Source organism: Oncorhynchus mykiss, chromosome 18 (assembly GCF_013265735.2).
Source record: "Oncorhynchus mykiss isolate Arlee chromosome 18, USDA_OmykA_1.1, whole genome shotgun sequence".
In the NCBI taxonomy this organism is placed as follows: Eukaryota; Metazoa; Chordata; class Actinopteri; order Salmoniformes; family Salmonidae; genus Oncorhynchus; species Oncorhynchus mykiss.
In genome coordinates this window covers 12,680,044-12,699,728 of record NC_048582.1, presented here as the reverse complement: position 1 = coordinate 12,699,728, position 19,685 = coordinate 12,680,044, and the positions used below count along the sequence as shown (strand labels likewise).

The following is a 19,685-nucleotide window of genomic DNA, read 5'->3' as shown; positions in this document are numbered from 1 at the left end:
TTATACCTGATGTGCTTCAATACAGTAGGCCTACTGGTGTCCAGTTTGATGACATTCAAATGGAACGGTTTATTCAGTGATAAAGTTATGGAGGATATGTCATTTAAATGGCATAGGCCAGTGGTGGTCAATAGGCTAGTGGTGGTCCATAGGCCAGTGGTGGTCAATAGGCTAGTGGTGGTCCATAGGCTAGTGGTGGTCAATAGGCTAGTGGTGGTCAATAGGCTAGTGGTGGTCAATAGGCTAGTGGCGGTCCATAGGCTAGAGGTGGTCAATACGCTAGTGGTGGTCAATAGGCTAGTGGTGGTCCATAGGCTAGTGGTGGTCTATAGGCTAGTGGTGGTCAATAGGCTAGTGGTGGTCCATAGGCTAGTGGTGGTCTATAGGCTAGTGGTGGTCAATAGGCTAGTGGTGGTCCATAGGCTAGTGGTGGTCAATAGGCTAGTGGTGGTCCATAGGCTAGTGGTGGTCTATAGGCTAGTGGTGGTCCATAGGAAGTGTTATCATTGTTTTGTCTAACCTCTAGATTTAACCTTCCCCTCGCTCTCTATTATTGTCACCCTACTGTTTCTCAAAGCCATAGGGTGGCTGCCCAGCAGTCATGATATAAACATATGCATCCTATAGTGGGAATACTGGATAGTGTTTGTCTAGGTAAAGCAGTCAATTGTCCTTTTGACACCCACTTGCAGGTCCAGTTACATTCACACATAGAGGATTATGGCTACTGGCAGCGTATACGGAGGGTCCTGTGTAACATTGAATAACATAGAGCTTTGTGTGCAGTGCTTTACACTGACTTCACACTGCACAACAGCCAGTGACCTATTAGTAAAGCAGCACAATCCCATTGAACATTTCAGCTAAATTTGATTAAATTATTATTACTTTTGAATCATTTTTTGTATGGGTCACATCCCAGCTAGCACATAATGTTCTGAGAACCATATGTTTCTTAGAGCTTGGTGAGAGCGTGATTGTCCTATGGTTATTTTGCATACAACCTTCCCACAACTTTCTGGGAATGGTGCAGAATAGTTGCTTGGCTTTGGAACATCCTCAGCACATTTAAGTAAGTTGACAGAAAAAAAGTTGTTTTCTTGGCATATCATTACTTTAACAGAATGTTTCCCAAAAGTTCTAACATGGTTACAATTTTGGTAATGTTCTAGGAATGGTTCCAAGTGGTTTGACATTGGTAATGTTCTAGGAATGGTTCCAAGTGGTTTGACATTGGGAATGTTCTAGGAATGGTTTCCAATTGGTTTGACATTGGTAAGGTTCTAGGAATGGTTTCCAATTGGTTTGACATTGGGAATGTTCTAGGAATGGTTTCTAATTGGTTTGACATTGGTAATGTTCTAGGAATGGTTTCTAATTGGTTTCACATTGGTAATGTTCTACGAATTGTTTCTAATTGGTTTGACATTGGGAATGTTCTAGGAATCGTTTCTAATTGGTTTGACATTGGGAATGTTCTCAAATAGTTCAGAGAAGGTTAAGAAACAATGGTCTTCTGTAGGAATTCAGTACTTCAGTGTAACTTCCTACAAGTGTATTCATGGTTCTACTTAAAGTCATCTTCTCAAATTGTTCCGAGAACATTAAGAAACAACGGTTTCTGTGGGAATTTCAGTATAATGTTTCCTACAGGTTTCCTCATGGTTCTATATTAAGTAATGTTGTTAGAATGTTCATAGAACGTTAAGAAACAACGTTCTTCTGTGGGAATTTCTGAAAACTTTAATAAGGTTCAAAGAATGTTATAAGAATGTTTTTTTTAAACATATACATTCTGTTCTCAGCAACAACAAAACTCTCTCTATCCTCTCTTGTTAGGTATGTTAAGGTGTGTCGGCCGCGCTCAGTAATTGTCCTCACCTGATCTTAATGAGTGCTTATTTCCTTTGGAATGGGGTCTGTTTGAATAAACTAAAATGAACAGCTTTGTATGAGTTAAATAAATAAACAGCAGGCAAGTGCCATCCTGGTGGCACACTGGACTAATTCCATGGATAGAGAACAGAAGATCATAGGTTTCAAACTCACTGATGCTCTGTCACCATAAAAAATAGATGTGTTTGCATGATTAATGACTAAGCAAATGATTTCCATGTGTCCTATCTGTGCTTGTTGTTCAAAACAGTTAACCTAAGATGGCCGTTTTATTAAAAGCCTTAGTCAAACATTTAGTGAAAGTTATAAGGAAGTTACTCAAAAACCTCCAAATAACAATTTTATTCAAAACATTCACAACATTTAGAGAACAACATTAATAAAACCTCCCAGGAAAAGTTTTAGGGAACCATAATAAAACATTTTCAAAACCTTCCTGCAAACTAAAATGGAATGTTCCTAGAACAGGAAAAGGAACAGCCTGGTCTCAGAGCAAAACATATTATATTTCACTAAAATCCGTAGCACCATGACATTGGCCTAAGTAAATCCGGAACACTCAAATGAGTATGATATGTTGCGTTTGGTATGACAGTAGGTTACTTAAGGCAAAAAGGAAAGGAGCATGGTTAACGCAGACATCTAGCAACTCAAAGGTTGTGTGTTTGCATCTCATCACGGACAAGTTGAACATTTTAGCAACTACTTATTACTTATTACTTTTTAGCTTTGCAACTACTTAGCATGTTATCTAACCCTTCCCCTAATCTTAGCCCTTTAACCTAACTCCTAACCCTAACCAGCTGGCTGGAGTGTTTAAGGACATATTCAATCTCTCCCTATACCAGTCTGTTGTCCTGACTTGCTTCAAGATGTCCACCATTGTTCCCGTAACCAAGAAAGTGAAGGTAACTGAACTAAATGAATGTCGCCCCACGACACTCACTTCTGTCATCATGACCTGCTTTGAGAGGCTAGATAAGGATCATATCACCTCCACCTTACCCAACACCCTTTACCCACTACAATTTGCATATCGTCCCAATAGATCCACGGATGACGCAATCGCACTGCACACTGCCCTATCCCATCTCAACAAGAGGAATATCTATGTAAGAATGCTGTTCATCTAATACAGCTGCAGCCTTTAACACCATATTGCACTCCAAGCTCATCACTAAGCTTGGTGACCTATGTCTGAATCCTGCCCTGTGCAACTAGGTCCTGGACTTCCTGGCGGGGCGGTCCCAGGTGGTGAAGGTAGGCAACAACACCTCCGCTACGCTGATCCTCAACACGGGGGCCCACCAGGGTGCATGCTCAGCCCCCTCCTGTACTCCCTGTTCACCCATGACTGCATGGCCACGCACGTCTCCAACTCAATCATCAAGTTTGCAGAAAACACAACAGTCATAGGCCTGATTACCAACAACAACGAGACAGCCTACAGGGAGGAGGTGAGGGCCCTGGTGGAGTGTTGCCAGGAAAATAACCTCCCCCTCAACGTCAACAAAACAAAGGAGCTGATCGTGAACTTTAGGAGACAGCAGAGACCACGCCCCCATCCACATTGACATGGCCACAGTGGAGAGGGTGAAAAGCTTAAAGTTCCTTGGGGTGTACATCACTGACAACCTGAAATGGTCCATCCACACAGATAGTGTGGTGAAGAAGGTGCAACAGCGCCTCTTCAAGCTCAGGTTGCAGCTAAACAAAAAACATAAGTTCCCACGACTTCCAAGGGAACCAAATGTGCTAGATATGGATCATATGTGTTTTTCTCCAATTACAATTGAGTTAATGAGGAATGGCCAAGTCATCTTGGCTTCCTCAGATGATCATATAAGTATGAATAGTAATTATGGTAGGCCATCATACTTCTGTAATTTTTAACATTTTAAGTTTACCCACATTGTAAATCCCAGTTTGAGTGAATTAGGTCTCCAGATAATGAAGACAATGGTGGCAATTTGTAATGTATAGCTGGCGCTGTGAATATATGTACTATGCCTCTGAATCTTTATTAATTTGAGTTATCTTCTGTTGAAATCGCAGGGTCGCATCGTAAAGGACATTCTGACGTATACTACGTCCAGGGGTGGAGCAAAACCCTGCTGCCGACTCTCCACAAACGATAGCATTACGCAGAGAGGGCGCGCGTTTGTGATTCGCGAGAGCTGGCCCTCCCTCCTAGTGGGTGACTTGTTAAAATAGTTTTCGGGCGGAGTCGACTGCAACTGGGATATATCTGTGTGCAGTGAGTACGCAGGAACAAGCCGTGTACAAGTCCGTCTGTTTTTGGAATTTGGTACTCCGGAGAGGGACCGGCAGACAGAAGCGAAGGGAACTGAATAAAGAAAGAGCACCACACAGTCGAAAATGTCTTCGAATAAAGACGATGGTGGATGGAAGAAGTTTGTATGGGATTCGGACAAGGGGGAATTTTGTGGACGCACAGGGGGGAGTTGGTGTAAGTATGCAATTCTGATATTTATGATCACGGTAATTGGCCATTGTGGCCGGAGGTTTTAATCGAAATTGTGATGGATCTCATATGGCACGATCGAACTTCTATTGGGCAGTATGGAACACGCACCGAGTCTTAATTTAATCTTGGTGCATAGCACCTGTTTGATTTGACTTTGCAGCAATGTGTGCTACAATGGTACGGTGTCACCGACTCTATATCATTGCCCATCGCCACTCGTTGTTCATGGCTCTCCATGTCTGTGTTGTGAGTAATAGCATACCGTGAACATGCGACCAGTTTTTGCTCATATTTCACTGTCCTTGCTAGGAACCTACTGCCTTATTCAAAATAACAGCCTACCGACTGTTCCAAGCAAAGATGGGTTCGCACATCTTAAATTAATATGAGAATCCAAATAGGTCGTTGAAAGACGGTGGTGGGAATATGCATAATACATTATTAGAACATGTTATTCTAAAGGTTCGAATCCTAATAGTACAGTAGGCTAGTTGATCACACTGCAGAGACGCAGCCGCCTATGCCTGGAAGGAGACTAGAACTCTCCATCGCAGTAACATGATCTATAAGTATTAGGATTGAATTACACCATATGTACATGCTGTAGAGACTTAGTTTAATTTCCGATGTAAAATGACACAATCAAAGGGTTAAAAATGCATCATAGTCCAAGGTGATTCAAGGTGATGGGGCCTACTTGGAATTATTGAGAGGACATTCCATCTTGTGTTACTACTATTCGATGTGGATACTGTGTCACTTTAATTAACAATGGAAATGTATTAACTAGACTAATTGTACTTTTCTCGTTTCTATCTTCACCCATGTCTTCCCTCGTCTCAATGTCACACAACTACCCGACATTTTCGGTATTCAGAGGATGACCAGCTGAGCGACAATTCATGTTGCAATTTTGCTTATTTACCTAACGCCCTCAAGTTGGTTGGTTTGGTCATTTACTTCAACTGTGTTTTGTGTGTATTATCTCAAGGCCAAACCTCGTTTTGGATCTTTTCTTTTCATTTTTGTGGTGACCATATTTTTTTATTTAGTCATTTTTCTTGTTTGGTGGGGGGGTTACAAGCACAACATATCATTTAATATTCAGTTCAATAAAATGAGAAGGAAACCTAAAGAAGTGAGCCTCCAACCCCACTACCCCAAACCCAAACATGTCTCCAACCAACACTGGTGCTCCTCATCCATCCAATTTAAGTGGTGCATAATTTTGTACAATGTGTGTGACACTATCCATGACTTTAATGATGACTCGTCTCCATTCGGCCACTTGCATGATTAATTTAATCTGTCTACAATGCAAGAACATATGTTTTATCTGGTGTGATGCATGGAGAGAGAGGAGATATTGAACCCTCGTCTATAATATGGATAATGTATGCACCCTTGTACCGGCCAATTGTGATCAGGGAAAACGCATGATCTGGATAAGACACTGGGTGGTTGTGATGTCGCCTGTTCCTTGGCAAAATTATAAGGACATCTTAAGTCCTGCGTAATTGATTGAAAGGGAACTGCTGTCTCCTATAAGATGTGACCTTTTGACATTGTCTTATGCACCACTAGGCCAAAACAGTACTAGCTCTGCAGGTCTGGTGGGTTGGGGCACCACTAGGCCTATACAGTAGTATTTCTGCGGGCTGGTGGGGGCAGCAGGGTTGGGGGTGACTTGAGGAGATTCTAATACTGTACTAGTACTATGGCTGGACTCAGGGCGGCAGTTAACCTAGCGGTTAAGAGCGTTCGGATGGTAACCGAAGGTTGCTGGTTCAAATCCCGAGCCGACTACGTAAAAATCTTGACAATGTGCCCTTGAGCAGGGCACTTAACCATAATTTATCCCGTAAGTCGCTCTGTATAAGCGCCTCTGCTAAATTACTAAAATGCACTGTACCTGCAGGGCTGGCTTAATGCAGGGGCTTACCGGGGCTGAAGTCCCTGGGCCCAAGCCTGTGGGGGGGCCAAGAGGAAGCAAAATAATATTAAGTTGTTTTACAAAAATAATATTAAAAGATATGTGTGTGTGGTGTATATCTTTTTATTGCCAACCACAGGACTCGAGCCCGCTCTCAATGAGTGTAGACTGCTGCTGCCACTCTACTAGTCATCAGATGGTGGGAGGAGACGCGGTATGAGGCCCACATGGGTAACTGGGGGGGGGGGGATTAATACAAATAAACTGCATAATTAAATAAATGTGACTGGTCAATTGTGAGTCAGGGGCAGGGCCCAAGCCCGTAGAGGGTCCAAGATGCTTTTTAAAAATGTATTTGTATAATAAAAAATAAAAATGTTTTATCCAACCACAGGAGCCCCACTCTCAATGTTTGAAATCCACCAGAGAGCATAATTTAGTCACAGAAAATGTATAGTTTATAAAAAAAACAACTGTGGATTAAGTTTTAGCACGAGCACAGACCAAAATAAAGGAAACGCCAACATAAAGGGTGTTGGGTCACCACGAGCTGCCAGAACAGATTCAATGCGCCTTGGCATAGATTCTACAGGTGGACCTATCCATGCCAGAAAAATGCACCACACACCATAAGATGTACTTTGTATCCCTCGTTTACTTAAGTGTTTCCTTTATTTTGGCAGTTAGCGGTATACCTACAGTCGGGAAGGCTGCAGTTTGGGCAGCGTGCTCCAAATGTACAGTTGCGGCCATAGACATATAATCCATAGAAGGGTTTCGTAACGTCTTACTTTGGCAATTTGACTGACTGTTAAATTCAAGGGTACACTTTGACTGACTGTTACATTCAAGGGTACACTAGCAATGAATGCCAGTCCTGACGTTAGTCAGACCTGCCATTTATGGATTATAATTCTATGGTTGGTTGTGGCTGTTGGTTTGCCTTTTGCAGATTTCAATATACCAAAACCCCGGGCCTATGATTTCTCATTCTGGACCTGTATACCTGTGCTGGTTTTATGCATATCCCAGCTAGCACATTTTGGTTCCTTGGAAGTTGTGGGAACGTTACGTTTTTGGTTTCCCATTGGTTCTGATTACGAAATAATGTTTCCTGACCTGTAAAACAAATGTTCTGAGAACGGAAGTGAACAGTTCACATGTTCTGGGAATGTATATATTTTCTTTTTAAGGTTGTAGGGAGGTTCTGTGAATGTTCTATGGTTCCCTGGAAGTTTTCCTGGAAGGTTTTATTAATGTTCTGAGAATGGAAATTCTAGGTTATTTGAAGGTAATTAAATAACATTCTAAGAACATGTTTCAATAAGAGTAACACTGCTAGCTTAACTGTGTTGAACTCCAAGCACAGATCAGACACATGTGAATTCATTTTCTTAGGCATGAATCATTCAAATGCAAAACTTAAAGAAAAAAAATGTATTGTGGCACGTTGTCAGTGAGATTTGACCCTATGATCTTCTGTTCTCTAGCCATGGAATTAGTGCAGCTAGCATGCATTTTTTTTACTCATACAAAACTGTTCACTTTAGTCTATTTAAACAAACCTCCATTTTAACTTCTTGCGGATCATTGGGACGCTAGCGTCCCATCTGGCCAACATCCTGTGAAATTGCAGAGCGCGAAATTCAAATGACACATCGTAATATTAAACATTCATGAAAATACAAGTGTCCTACATCAGTTAAAAGCTTAACTTCTTGTTAATCCAGCCGCTTTGTCAAATTTCAAAAAGGCTTTACGGCGAAAGCACACCATGATTATCTGAGGACAGCGCCCCGCATACAAAAGCATTACATACATACTTTCCAACCAAGCAGAGGCGTCACAAGTCAGAAATAGCGATTAAAAAATAAATCACTTACCTTTTGAAGATCTTCATCTGGTTGCAATCACAGGGGTCCCAGCTACATAACAAATGGTCATTTTGTTCGATAAAGTCCTTTATATCCCCAAAAAGTTAGTTTATTTGGCGCGCTTGACTCAGTAATCCACCGGTTTCCCTCGTTCAAAATGCATACAAATGAATCCCGTAAGTTACCAATAAACTTCTTCAAAACAAGTCAAACGTTTCTAATCAAATCTCAGGTACCCTAATATGTGAATAAACAATACAATTTAAGACAATAGTACTGTCATTACCGGAGATAAACAACGAAGTACATGCACTCACCGGAACGCGCTACAAACACTACAGCCAAAATGGGAGCCATTTACAAAAACAACAAATTCTAGCTCATTTAAATTAAATAAAAAGCCTGAAACTCTTTCTTTATTTTTTTATTTTATTTTACCTTTATTTAACCAGGCAAGTCAGTTAAGAACAAATTCTTATTTTCAATGACGGCCTGGGAACAGTGGGTTAACTGCCTGTTCAGGGGCAGAACGACAGATTTGTACCTTGTCAGCTCGGGGGTTTGAACTCGCAACCTTCCGGTTACTAGTCCAACGCTCTAACCACTAGGCTACCCTGCCGCCCCTTTCTAAAGACTGACATCTAGTGGAAGCCCTAGGAACTGCATTCTGGGAGGTTTAGATGGTACAATGATTCTCTACACTATGCTTGCTTGTTTCGTCGCAAACTATTTTAGCAACCAGGAAAAGGCGATGTGATTTCTGCAACAGTGCCCCTAAATTGAACATTCTCTAAACAATTTGAGAACATTACTTTTAAATAGAACCATGAGGAAAAGTTCAACTGAGGTACTGAAATTCCCAACTAAGAAACATATGGTTCTCAGAATGTTATATACTAGCTGGGTATCCTGCACCATTCCCAGAATGTTGTGGAAGGTTGTATGTAAAATAACCATAGCACAACCACACTCTCACCAAGCTCTAAGAAACATACTGTATGGTTCTCAGGACGTTATGTGCCAGCTGGGTAGTATCTAGGTTTTGTATAAAAGCTGAGCATGCAGACTGCCCCCATTGTTATTGGGACCTGAATGTATTAAGACCAATAAATTATTTGCGATGTGGACACTATTTTTAGAGCAACCTAGTCTCTTGTGACAGGCCTAACAATTAAAGCTGAGTAGCTAGCTTGAGATTTGTTTCTGGGTTCTGAGTTTAAGAGCAACCAAAAGCGAATTTTGACAATTTGATTTACTCTGAAGCCTGAAGTTGTTGTTCTCCTGGCTACTACTGTATGATCTACTGGTTACACTTTCGTTTTCCTGCCCTCAGTGAAGAGTCAAGACAATATCTACTGTTATAGGTGGATTACTATTTGGAACAGTAGCTTTGTGGTTAGGTCACCTCCTGCTCCCTCCATAGGAGACACGGGCTTCTCTGTCTGCATGCATTCTACCTGTATAGGTATCACTGAGCCCAGGTGTGCATCCCAAATGGCACCCTTTTCCCCTATATTGTACACTTCTTTTGACCAGGGCACTACATGGGGAATAGGGTGCCATTTGGGACTCATTCTAGTTATGGATAGTCTGTGTCCGAACCAGGAAGCTTAAAGTAGAAATCAGGTGGGCTTGGATTAGTAGTAGAGCCAGCCAATCTATTTATCTAATTTTTAATATGTTTGATAGTGTTGTGGTGCAATGACTGGGCAGTCTATTGAGGTTTGACGATAGGATAGACACGAATGAGATTGAATTGGAACACTGAGAAAACACTCTTCTGACGACACAGTAGGCAGACTTGCTGTTTCTCTTTCTTAAGCTGTACCCTTCTTGTCTCACTTTGTGGTGCAAGACATTGCTTATGTATTTATATTAAAATGGTATGCATTTTAAGTCCCCAACTCCACAAACACTACAGTCAAAAATGAAAGTGGGGATCCACAGTCTACATGTCTGCTGTGTTTAGCGTACTGTACACACTGGCTCTGCAGGGCTGGTTAGGGTGGCAGGGTTGTGTTGACTTGAGCAGATTCTTAATAACTAGAGCAGATTCTTAACTACTGCAGTAATACTAAGGTTGGACTTAGGACTTTATTATGGGGAATGTTCCTTGTTTTTCAGGGCAGATTTAACATTCTACAATTGCGGAATGCTGGAGTTCTGTATGTGCTTTTTGTATGACTCAATTAAATGAGTGGAAATGGACCTTGTCAACAACATAACAACCAGATCTTAATTTCATGGCATCACTGGTGTTTGTAGTTTTTTTTTAAAGGAAAGAAAGGTATGTCACAATCATCTGTCCTCCACATCTTTTGCATGGTGATGACCCATTTCTCTCTCTCTCTCCTTTTACAGTTAAGATTCTAGGGTTCTACTTAATCTTCTATGCTTTTCTGGCTGGAGTATTCATCGGCACCATCCAGGCCTTGCTTCTCACCCTCAGTAACTACAAACCCACCTGGCAAGACAGAGTTGCTCCCCCAGGTAAGGTATCACTGAACACTAGACACTGAGCCACTACTGCTGCCTGGGGATAAGAGATGGTGTCCAACCACAGTGGCTTTGTTTGAATTGGCACCCTATTCCCTACCCACTGGTCAAAAGTAGTGCACTATGTAGGTAATAGGATGCAATTTGGGCTGCAGCCAGAGTCTAACATGCATGTTTGTGTATCTCAGAGGGGTGGGTTATGTCCGTCAAACATCCTCTTATTGAATTTCACACTTTAACTCGTTAAGGGAGTCCCACTGTGAGATATCAGCTGAATTGACATTAGCACTGTATGGGCCAGAGAGCAGGCCGGCACAGTACCGTTTTGAGGTCCGACACAGAGGACTCTTGTCTTTCAAGTAAACGGTGGGTGTCATCCATGCATGCAGCATGTGGAACTATTTTGGTACTGGTTCAGTGTTTATGGCCCTGGCTCATTTAGGCTAGCTTGTACAGTAGTATGCTTACATCCAATAACAAAGATGTACAGAAGTGCTTCTGTCAAAATTAACTTGGGTCTAGTAGTGAACTGAATCCTTGACGTTTTACTGTTTTCCTACTGTTTAAATGCTCATGACGTATTGGACATTTTGGTGTAGGTAGTGGGTCGGTCAAGTGTCGCAATTAATTCCCCTAAAGGCCTCCCACATGGGCAGAGGCCTCTCTTCCCAATTTGTTAGGGAGTGTAGTGTTTAAAGAACGAGAACTGTTCCCGTTTCCCATTATTGGACTTTGCATATTTCATGTCTTTCTCCACAGTTTCCTCTTTCTGAGAGGCTTAGTCAGTTTCGCTGGAGTCTGTTCTGATTACGTGGGTGTGAAATGGAGGGAGAAGTGCTAATTGTGAACTTTACAGTGTGGTCCCCTAACAGAGCTCTCTCCTGATGCCTTTGACTAGAGTTAAAACAGACCGTGAAGTTCTGGTAGACATTGCTTGCTTCCTTTCCCAGGGAGAGCTCTGTGGTAAACTGTCAACGGCAGATGCTATTCTCTACTTTATTTTCTCCCCTTACACAACACAACCCAATCCCACAGCACCAGTGCCCTTCCACAGAGCATTAACCCTTTCCTGTTGGTGTTTTCAACCATGACATTGTCAAAGACATGTAAGCTGCATTTGAATTGGGTCTAAAGCTAGTATCCCAGTCATGTCTGTCTGGGTGTATATATATATAGCCATGGTCTGCTCGGGGAACCTCCATTAGGAGAGGTAGCTAGGCGTTGATAGTGCGTTACTTTCCACAGGAGGCCTGATAACTGGGCCATGTCTTCACAACGAAGAGGACACTAACAAGCAGAAAGAGAAGAGAAGCATTACTCTCTTCAGACTCCTCACCTCACTCAGTCCAGTTAGTTCTCTTTAGTTTTCTGGTCATGAAAGATGGAACTTAGTGTGGGGGCTGGGCTGGTTGTAAATAAGGAAGTAGAAGAGAATGGGGGTGGACGTGTTTTGGATCTTGTGTCGTAGCGTAGAGACAGTTGTCTTTTGTTTGAAATGGGCTTTTCCCTTTTACTGACCCGTCTTTCCTGCTAAGAACAATGAGAGGGATTCACCTTGTCTTCCTCTTCAAGACTGTTTTCCAAAGTGTGGACTCTTCGATGGATGACTGCCTCACTGAAAGACTTCATTAGAAAGCAAATTACACTGACTGTTCTTAACTGGTTTCATACTCAGTACTGTTGTGAGTTAGTGTAAATAGAATGGCCACAAGTCCACTGAAACATTATTGTCCTATTATAAGTGTGTATTGCTAATAGTACTTCACTTCTGTAACATTAAAACTGATGGTGACTGTCTGTTCTCAGGCCTGTCACACACCCCACGCTCCGACAAATCCGAGATCGCCTTCAACTTGAATGATGTGGAGACCTACTTGACTTACACCAAGGCCATGCGAGAGTTCCTGGTTATGTACGACGACGACAAACAGCGGGACCAGATGAAATACGAGGATTGTGGAGGTACAGGAACTGTTCCATTCCGCTCTCTACCCCCTACCCCTAGCTCCTAGTCCTACCCCTAGTCCTACCTCTAGCTCCTAGTCCTACCCCTAGTCCTACCCTCTAGCTCCTAGTCCTACCCCTAGCTCCTAGTCCTACCCCTAGCTCCTAGTCCTACCCCTAGCTCCTAGTCCTACCCCTAGCTCCTAGTCCTACCCCCTAGCTCCTAGTCCTACCCCCTAGCTCCTAGTCCTACCCCCTAGCTCCTAGTCCTACCCCCAGCTCCTAGTCCTACCCCCAGCTCCTAGTCCTACCCCCAGCTCCTAGTCCTACCCCCAGCTCCTAGTCCTACCCCCAGCTCCTAGTCCTACCCCTAGCTCCTAGTCCTACCCCTAGCTCCTAGTCCTACCCCCAGCTCCTAGTCCTACCCCCAGCTCCTAGTCCTACCCCCAGCTCCTAGTCCTACCCCCAGCTCCTAGTCCTACCCCTAGCTCCTAGTCCTACCCCTAGCTCCTAGTCCTACCCCTAGCTCCTAGTCCTACCCCTAGCTCCTAGTCCTACCCCTAGTCCTACCCCTAGCTCCTAGTCCTACCCTCTAGCTCCTAGTCCTACCCCCAGCTCCTAGTCCTACCCCCTAGCTCCTACCCCCAGCTCCTAGTCCTACCCCTAGTCCTACCCCCAGCTCCTAGTCCTACCCCTAGCTCCTAGTCCTACCCTCTAGCTCCTAGTCCTACCCCCTAGCTCCTAGTCCTACCCCTAGCTCCTAGTCCTACCCCTAGTCCTACCCCCAGCTCCTAGTCCTACCCCTAGTCCTACCCCTAGCTCCTAGTCCTACCCCTAGCTCCTAGTCCTACCCCTAGCTCCTAGTCCTACCCCTAGCTCCTAGTCCTACCCCCTAGCTCCTAGTCCTACCCCCTAGCTCCTAGTCCTACCCCCTAGCTCCTAGTCCTAGCCCTAGCTCCTAGTCCTACCCTCTAGCTCCTAGTCCTACCCTCTAGCTCCTAGTCCTACCCTCTAGCTCCTAGTCCTACCCCTAGCTCCTAGTCCTACCCCTAGCTCCTAGTCCTACCCTCTAGCTCCTAGTCCTACCCCTAGCTCCTAGTCCTACCCCTAGCTCCTAGTCCTACCCCTAGCTCCTAGTCCTAGCTCCTAGTCCTACCCCTAGCTCCTAGTCCTACCCCTAGCTCCTAGTCCTACCCCTAGCTCCTAGTCCTACCCCTAGCTCCTAGTCCTACCCCCAGCTCCTAGTCCTACCCCCAGCTCCTAGTCCTACCCCCAAGCTCCTAGTCCTACCCTCTAGCTCCTAGTCCTACCCTCTAGCTCCTAGTCCTACCCTCTAGCTCCTAGTCCTACCCTCTAGCTCCTAGTCCTACCCCCAGCTCCTAGTCCTACCCCTAGTCCTACCACTAGTCCTACTCCTAGCTCCTAGTCCTAGCCCTAGCTGCTAGTCCTACTCCTAGTCCTAGCCCTAGCTCCTAGTCCTACCGCCTGCCATGACACAGACCTAAGAGGTGCTCGGTGTGGTGGAAGCTCTACTTAGATGGAGGTGGTACTATCATCTTCTAGCATTTTGCTTATTGAATCCTTTCTGACGGTCTAACATCAGGTGGGATAGGAACTAAGTGTCCAGGACATGGAATGGAATTGTGTATTGGCTTCAGAGAGAAGGTGTTTTTTTGTAATTTGTTTTTGATGAATTAGTTGAAGCGAGCAGCTGTGGCTTCCTGTGCTCAGTTGTTTATTTTTGATTTCTCCTCCTCCTGCCTTCAGAGCAACCGGAAGACTATAAGAACCGTGGTGACCTGGAGAGTGATGTGGGGATCAGGAAGGCCTGTCGCTTCCAGAGGAGCTGGCTTGGGCCTTGCTCCGGCATGGAAGACAGAGACTTTGGCTTCAAGGAAGGAAAACCCTGCCTGATCGTCAAGCTCAACAGGATCGTCAACTTCAGGCCACGGGTAAATATCCTAAGGACATATAAAAAGTTGACCTCTTGTACAAACTGGTCACTGTGATATTTCCAGTGGCCCCTGGTTGTTAGTTTATGCATATTTCCCGGCAAAGTAGTAGTACATTATTGAATACAAAATCTACATAAACTTTCTTAGGTAAAAGTGTTACTGTTTTTAGCAGATTGTTTTGCCTCCTTCCTCACTGTGTACCTGGCCTCCATTCTTTCAGCCCCCCAGCTCCAATGAAAGCATCCCTGAGGGAGCCCAGACCAAGGTCCAGCCCAACGTCATGCCCATCTTCTGCACCAACAAGGTAGACAGAATTAGATGGAACAACATCAAATCACAATTGATCATTCCAATGTCAGTTGACAGTAGTCAGTAAAGCAACATTGAAGCCTAAGGGAATGTTTACTTGAATGGGGGAATGTTCATTCTAGCAATTCTAGAATTGCTTTCGAGGAATAGTCCCTGTTCCGTCACTAAACCAGGCATTGTAAATGTGTTTCTGGGTGAAGGTCAGATGTCAGAATGACCAAAATAGCACCGTCTTTCTCCTTCTGACTGTCTCACCCAATCTCTTTGCAGAGAGAGGAGGACGCCGGTAAGATGGGTGAGGTGAAGTACTACGGCATTGGGGAAGGTTTCCCCCTCCAGTATTACCCTTACTACGGCAAGCTGCTTCACCCCCAGTACCTGCAGCCCCTAGTGGCCCTCCAGTTCGTCAACCTCACCATGAACACCGAGCTGCGCATCGAGTGCAGAGCCTACGGAGAGAACATTGGCTACAGCGAGAAGGACAAGTTCCAAGGAAAATTTGACGTTAAATTCACTGTCACCAACTTATGACCACAGTTAGGTTCATAGCACTTTTTCTCTCCAGCCCCCTCTCCCTCCCCAACCATTTCTCAAAAGTAACAAAATAATTTAGGAAAGGGAGTTGGGGTGGAAATACAAAGTTAAGTTTAAAAAAAAATAAAAAATCACAACTAGTCTTGAACAAAAGTCATAACATACGGGACGACACTTCATCTGTCTGCTTTACACTGGCTTCTCTGCTTCTGTCTAGGGTTAGAATGTAAGTCGCAGGAGGAGTAGCAATAGCATCAAGTATTTATTCTACTGTAAATGAATAATATTCCTTGAGCCATGGGGACATGTTTCATTTATGACTGTAAATTGTAATTCCACTACTGATGTGTAGCGAGCAGTGTTTTGTCCCCCTCCGTATTGCTGCCTTGTGTGGTTTCTATACATATTTTTGGAGTGTACAGTGCAGTAGTCGCATACATTGGTCCTTTCCAAGCCATGTTGTAACCTGTTTACTTATGTGAGCAAGCTTTAGCAGTCCAAGATGTGTATATACTATATATGAATACTTAATAATTTAAAATATTGACACGGTACTCTCTGATCTCTTCTGACCCGTGTGAGGAAAAAGGCTGCACTCCAGGGAACTAGGCCTACTCTTTCCTTATTTTTGCCTTTGTCTGATTGATTGTGAGAATTTTCACATGGCTTTTCTTTTAGAATCATTTAAATGTGGGATAAGGGTTTTATTACGCTATTGTTTCAGGCTTTTACTTCCTTTCGTTCTGTTTGATTCCCTCTTAATGTCGAGTTGTGTCTCCGGGTTGTTGGGCTACTTTTGCCTGTTGTACGGCAACGGTGCTAACTCTGCTTTTTAAAGATGATTGTTTTGCTCAATTACGTCACCTCACAACGTGGTGTAACTTTCTGATGAATGTGTTAACCATTTTACATGGTGGAAGGAGTTTTATATTTATGTGGTTGTACTTTTTTTAATTTAATTTTTTTCTGCAGAAAAGTGTAATGTATAAATACAATACCAAAGTCACTGGTCCAAGTTGAGAATCTTATCAGAAGCAGTGCTGTACCCCGTGTTTTTAGGATTTCTTGTCGATGTTAAGTGCTAAACGTCAATGTCTAACATCAGTCACGTTATCAGGAGTTCTCATCCGCTCTTGTCATTTATTTAATCCCAGTAAGAAAAAAACCTGAAATAAAATGATGAAAACACAACTTTCTTTATTCCAGTCTCTCTCAAACAAGACCAATACTCCGCTGTAAGGACACACCGCACTAGTCTAAAGTGGAGTCCCCTCCTTGTCTCCTTTCCTTTCAATATGCACTGATCTGAAAGAACAGCACAGGTGAAAGGACAACCCCCTAGCGATGACCTCTGCTTTATTGCTGTGACCTTCCCTGTCCTTTCAGATCAGTGACGATGGAAATGGAACCACATCAGACCGTTGTATGTTCAGAGAGTAGTGAGGATTGGCAAGGAAAAGGGTTGTTTATGTATTTTAAACCCTGCAAAAACACTTGTTAGATTTGAAATGCCCTTAATTAAAAGGAGAACATCTTCATCCAAACGGACTCCTTATCAACTCTAACCAGATGCTAACAGATCAGGGAGGAATAAGTGCTGCCAAACCAGCTCCCCTTGGTGCATCTGCCCTTCCTCTGTTTTCCTATTGCTAATGACTGTCAAGGTCAACTCTGTGAATTTCAGAAGATTTGATTTGACCTGTTTTTGTGTTTTTTTTTTTCTTTGCAACAACGTGACAATAGAGAAACTGCTTGTCAAATGATAATTTTTTTGTGTTGCGTTGTCGGCTTGGAAAAGACTACAAACCACCTACAAATCAAAGATGTTACAGAGAGCTGTCAATGCTAAGTAAGGGATATTATGTTTTTTTTCACTACTAGCCTCAGTTGCCATGGTTACCACAGCTCATCTCCTGAGAGACTGCTGTGGTTATCGCAGCTCCTCTCCTGAGAGACTACTGCCATGGCTACCACAGCTCAGCTAGCCTCCAGGCTTAAGACACATCACCTGGGTGACTGACTAAAACCATGCTGCTCATTCTTTTAAAAAAAAATGTTTTATTTAACTAGGCTCCTAGTTAAATAAAGTCAATTAAGAAGAAATTCTTATTTACAATGACGACCTACCCCAGCCAAACCCTAAACCAGACGACGATGGGCCAATTGGCTTCCAATCACGGTGAAACAGCCTGGAATTGAACCAGGGTCTGTAGTGACACCTCTAGCACTGAGATGCAGTGCCTTAGACCGCTGCGCCACTCGAGAGCCAATGTGGAAAGGACTAGTCCTTGGTCATGACTCTCAGGTCCATTTCTGTACACATAAGTCATTGGACGAAGGTGTCTTCTGTATTTGGGAGTTTTAAGAGCCCCAACACTCGGTCTGAACATTAACACTCATCAGGACCTCATCTTTCATATCAGCAAGAAATTATTTTATAAAAACAAAAAGGTAAATTGATTAACACCTTTATAGGGTTAGGATTCGTGTTCCCACATGGCCATATCGCCAGGTTACAGCGCGTGTTTACCAAAGAAATGATGGAAGACAGAGGGACCACCTGTGCTAATGAGCTATCTAGCATGCGCCGAACACCTGTGTGTATTGGAAGAAGTCCTCCAGAAACGTGTTGTAACTGACAAATACTGTCGGCTGCAACTGTCATAAAGCCTGTTAAAACAGTGTACAGCACAGGAGGTTGGTGGCTCCTTAATTGGGGAGAACGGGCTTGTGGTAATGGCTGAAGTGGAATGGTATCAAATACACCAAACACATGGTTTCCAGGGGTTTGATGCCATTCCATCCGCACCGTTCCAACCATTATTATGAGCCGACCTCCCCTCAGCAGCCTCCTGTGATGTACAGTAATTCTATATTTTGTATTTGTGAAATGAGAAAGTAAATGACTTAATGTTTCTAGAACCGGATCGCCATTAATAATCCATTCACATTTAAATGGAGTATTTGGCTGTTTTGAGCCAGTCTACCTCAGAAGATAACAGAAGGTCCTGGGACCTGAAGGAGAAAAGGTAGGCTCCTTAATTAAGAGTTCATCTTGGACTACAGAAAGGCTAGCTTTGAACTATTCAATATGGAAAGCTGATTCAGCTATAGAAATGTGAAGGTCATTTCCGATTGAGCCGACGTGCAGCGTTTCCCGCGAATGCAGTCTCCGCTAAAGCGGGAACATTGCCTTTAAATTTCAATCACGCTATAAAGCTGAACTTTGGGGATTGAATTGGGCCCTGATACAGTTTGGCTCTGGTTCTAGTTTTATCAGAAGGGATATAGCTTGTCTTAAATAAACATTGAGGTTGTTGTGAGCAATCTTCAAGTCAAGTACAACACAGTAATCTGAGGGATGATAGCCATGTTGAGTAGCTGAAGTGTTTCCTTCCTCAGGCCTACCTTCCTCATTTGTCAGCTACTCCACCACCGCAGGTTCCTCCTCTTGGAGTTTGTCTCTAACACACGCAGCAGCTGAAACGTAATCCCAGCAACTCTATTTGGGTTTTCCATCAGAAAGGCTTTCATGAATGGGAGCCCTGTGTGTTTGCCACCGGGACCTCAAATGAGGAGTGGAGTGACGGTGCATTTTCCAACCGTCTCAGTAATGCTGTGACAGGGCCAGGGTGAGGGTGTCCAGGCAGCGTAGACTGACTGGTGAACTGACTGCCTGCTTGCATCTGAAATCGTACCCTATTACCTATATAGTGCACTATCCCTGGTCAAAAGTAGTGCACTGCATAGGGTACAGGGTATCATTTTTAACATAGTCCCTGACTGCATGTTGAGACCTGGCTAGCTTCCCTTTCTGTAATTGCATTAAGTAGCCGGGGTGACCAGGACAGGAGAGGCAGCGGCCCAACAGTGGGGTTCTGTTTCAGGCTCCTGTATGGAGATACATCACGAAGACAGAGGCGTATCTTGTGACCGGTGGCGGGAGCAGGCGCTAGCCTCGGGGGCATGGCGGACGGAGGTCCCAGCACAGTGGCAGCCAACTAGGCGACGGGCAGGCGGGCAGGCAGGTGATAGCTTAATGAGACAGTGTGTGAGATGAGTGGCCGGGGAACCTGTTGTGGGCCAGGAGCCAGGGCACTGCAGAGAGGAGGGGCCTTTAGAGGACACTGGGAGAAGAGCAGAGGGCACAGAGGACAGAGCCATGACAGACAACACTAGAGTCTAGCTTACCTGAGGCCCATGGTCTTGGCATGGGAAACTATCTAGATTCTCATTCCACCACAACACAACACACC

General features: G+C 43.9%; 1 protein-coding gene across 1 annotated transcript; it reads left to right on the top strand.

Moving 5' to 3' along the window:
- The first annotated feature begins 4,108 nt into the window (after nucleotides 1-4,108).
- On the top strand, nucleotides 4,109-16,620 carry LOC110527208 (sodium/potassium-transporting ATPase subunit beta-233). The gene is made up of 6 exons (XM_036951370.1): nucleotides 4,109-4,366; nucleotides 10,553-10,681; nucleotides 12,494-12,649; nucleotides 14,399-14,583; nucleotides 14,807-14,890; nucleotides 15,166-16,620. The coding sequence occupies exons 1-6, from the start codon at nucleotides 4,276-4,278 to the stop codon at nucleotides 15,424-15,426; spliced, it is 906 nt and encodes a 301-aa protein (XP_036807265.1). The 5' UTR covers nucleotides 4,109-4,275; the 3' UTR covers nucleotides 15,427-16,620.
- The last annotated feature ends 3,065 nt before the right edge of the window (nucleotides 16,621-19,685 follow it).

Coding starts and splice junctions, on each gene's coding strand:
- LOC110527208 (XM_036951370.1), top strand. CDS start 4,276: ATGTCTTCGAATAAAGACGATGGTGGATGGAAGAAGTTTGTATGGGAT. Junction 4,367..10,552: donor ACGCACAGGGGGGAGTTGGT/GTAAGTATGCAA, acceptor CTCCTTTTACAG/TTAAGATTCTAGGGTTCTAC. Junction 14,584..14,806: donor TCGTCAACTTCAGGCCACGG/GTAAATATCCTA, acceptor CCATTCTTTCAG/CCCCCCAGCTCCAATGAAAG.